The 1790-nt window shown below is 37.5% G+C and overlaps 1 protein-coding gene across 1 annotated transcript; it reads left to right on the top strand.

The window, feature by feature from the left end:
• The first annotated feature begins 393 nt into the window (after positions 1 to 393).
• LOC107192489 (RNA-directed DNA polymerase from mobile element jockey-like) lies at positions 394 to 756 on the top strand. The gene is made up of 2 exons (XM_015581765.1): positions 394 to 481; positions 548 to 756. Exons 1-2 carry the CDS (start codon positions 394 to 396, stop codon positions 754 to 756), a joined length of 297 nt encoding a protein of 98 aa, XP_015437251.1.
• The last annotated feature ends 1034 nt before the right edge of the window (positions 757 to 1790 follow it).

Here is a 1790-nt window from a genome sequence, read left to right as displayed (position 1 = left end):
GACCACAGTAAAAGAAGTCAATAAAATCATCGAAAATATTAAAATTAGAAAGACCCCAGGTTTCGACTTAATCAACGGAAAAATTATAAAGGAGCTTCCACCAAAAGCCGTCAGGATGTTAACAATCATATTCAACGCGATAATCAGAATCAAACATTTCCCTACTAATTGGAAACTAGCTAAATAAGCATGATACAAAAACCCAAGAAAGACGTCCACCTAGCTACATCGTACAGACCAATTTCACTACTCCCAATAATGTCTAAAATATTGGAGAGAATAATACTAAATAGGATGCAGGAAATCATCACACAAAAAAGCTTAATCCCAACACACCAGTTTGGCTTTAAAAAAAAACACGCTACGATCGAACAAGTACACCGACTCACAAACATGATTACTGAAGCCCTAGAACAAAAACAATACTGCACCGCCATATTTCTGGATATAGAGAAAGCTTTTGATAAAGTTTGGGATGAAGGTTTATTATATAAGATAAAACTAAAATTTCCCATTGCCTTATACCAATTAATAAAATCATATCTAGAGGACAGAACATACTATGTCAAAATTCAGGATAGTACCTCTGATATCTACAAAATCAAGGGTGGCGTTCCTCAAGGCAGTTTAATGGGGCCCACACTTTACACCCTTTATACAGCTGATATCCCCACTACAACAGATACCACATTACTCACATTTGCTGACGACACAGCCATATTAACTACACACGATGACCCCAAAAATACCTTCTAAAACGTTACAAAAGCACAAACATACACTCGAACGGTGGCTAAATCACTGGAAAATAACTGTAAATACCGAAAAACGCAATCATATCACTCTCACATTAAGAAAAGACATTACACCACCTATCATACTAAATCAACACATTATACCACAAACTAAAGCAATCAAATACTTAGGATTACATCTAGACTCCAAACTCACCTGGAAACAACACATAAAGAAAAAAATAGAACAAATTAGAATTAAAAGGAGGGAAGTGCAATGACTCACCAACAAACATTCTAAGTTATCACCCGAAAATAAACTACTAATATATAAAACAATCATAAAACCTATCTGGGAATATGGAATTCAACTTTGGGGCATGGCTGCCAAAGCGAAGATTAAATCATTACAATCCATAGTTCTCAGAACAATTGTTAATGCTCCATGGTACGTCCGTAATGACGAAATTCGTAAAGACTTAAATATAACACCGGTCTCTGATGAAATAACGAGGCTGTGCAGAAACTACAAAACCAGACTGGAGCAACATCCCAATACTACAGCCAAGGAACTCTACTCAACGGATCAACCTAGAAGACTACTACGGAGAAAACACCCGATGGATCTGCTACTCTGAATGAAGAGAAAACTTCACAGCTACAAAAAGCAATTATCACCGACGTTTCTCCAATGGGACAAATGTCTACGTGCTACTATCACAAAACCACTAAACCAACTTGCCGAATGTTCACACCTGGACAAATTGCAAAGACTCGAGGAAAAACAAAAAAACTTTTAAAACACCGCTTATTCTTTGAAACAATATTCCTCCGTAACCGAGAGAGCTAGCATCAGTGTGTAATTCAGTTTCCCTACTTGGGTCAAAAATAACTAATAACGGCTGTGATACTAAACAATCAATGACGTATTGACGCGATTCGTCCTGCTCACGACCCCAGCCCCAGGGAACACTGTTTCTGGTCAGCTTCGTAATACATGCCGTCCGACTTGCAAATTCCGGTATAAATTTTCGAAAATAACTGGCAAGCCCCATA

Source organism: Dufourea novaeangliae, unplaced genomic scaffold, assembly GCF_001272555.1.
Source record: "Dufourea novaeangliae isolate 0120121106 unplaced genomic scaffold, ASM127255v1 scaffold360, whole genome shotgun sequence".
NCBI lineage: Eukaryota > Metazoa > Arthropoda > Insecta > Hymenoptera > Halictidae > Dufourea > Dufourea novaeangliae.
The sequence above is the reverse complement of the archived record's forward strand: the minus strand, read 5'-3'. Positions and strand labels throughout refer to the sequence as shown.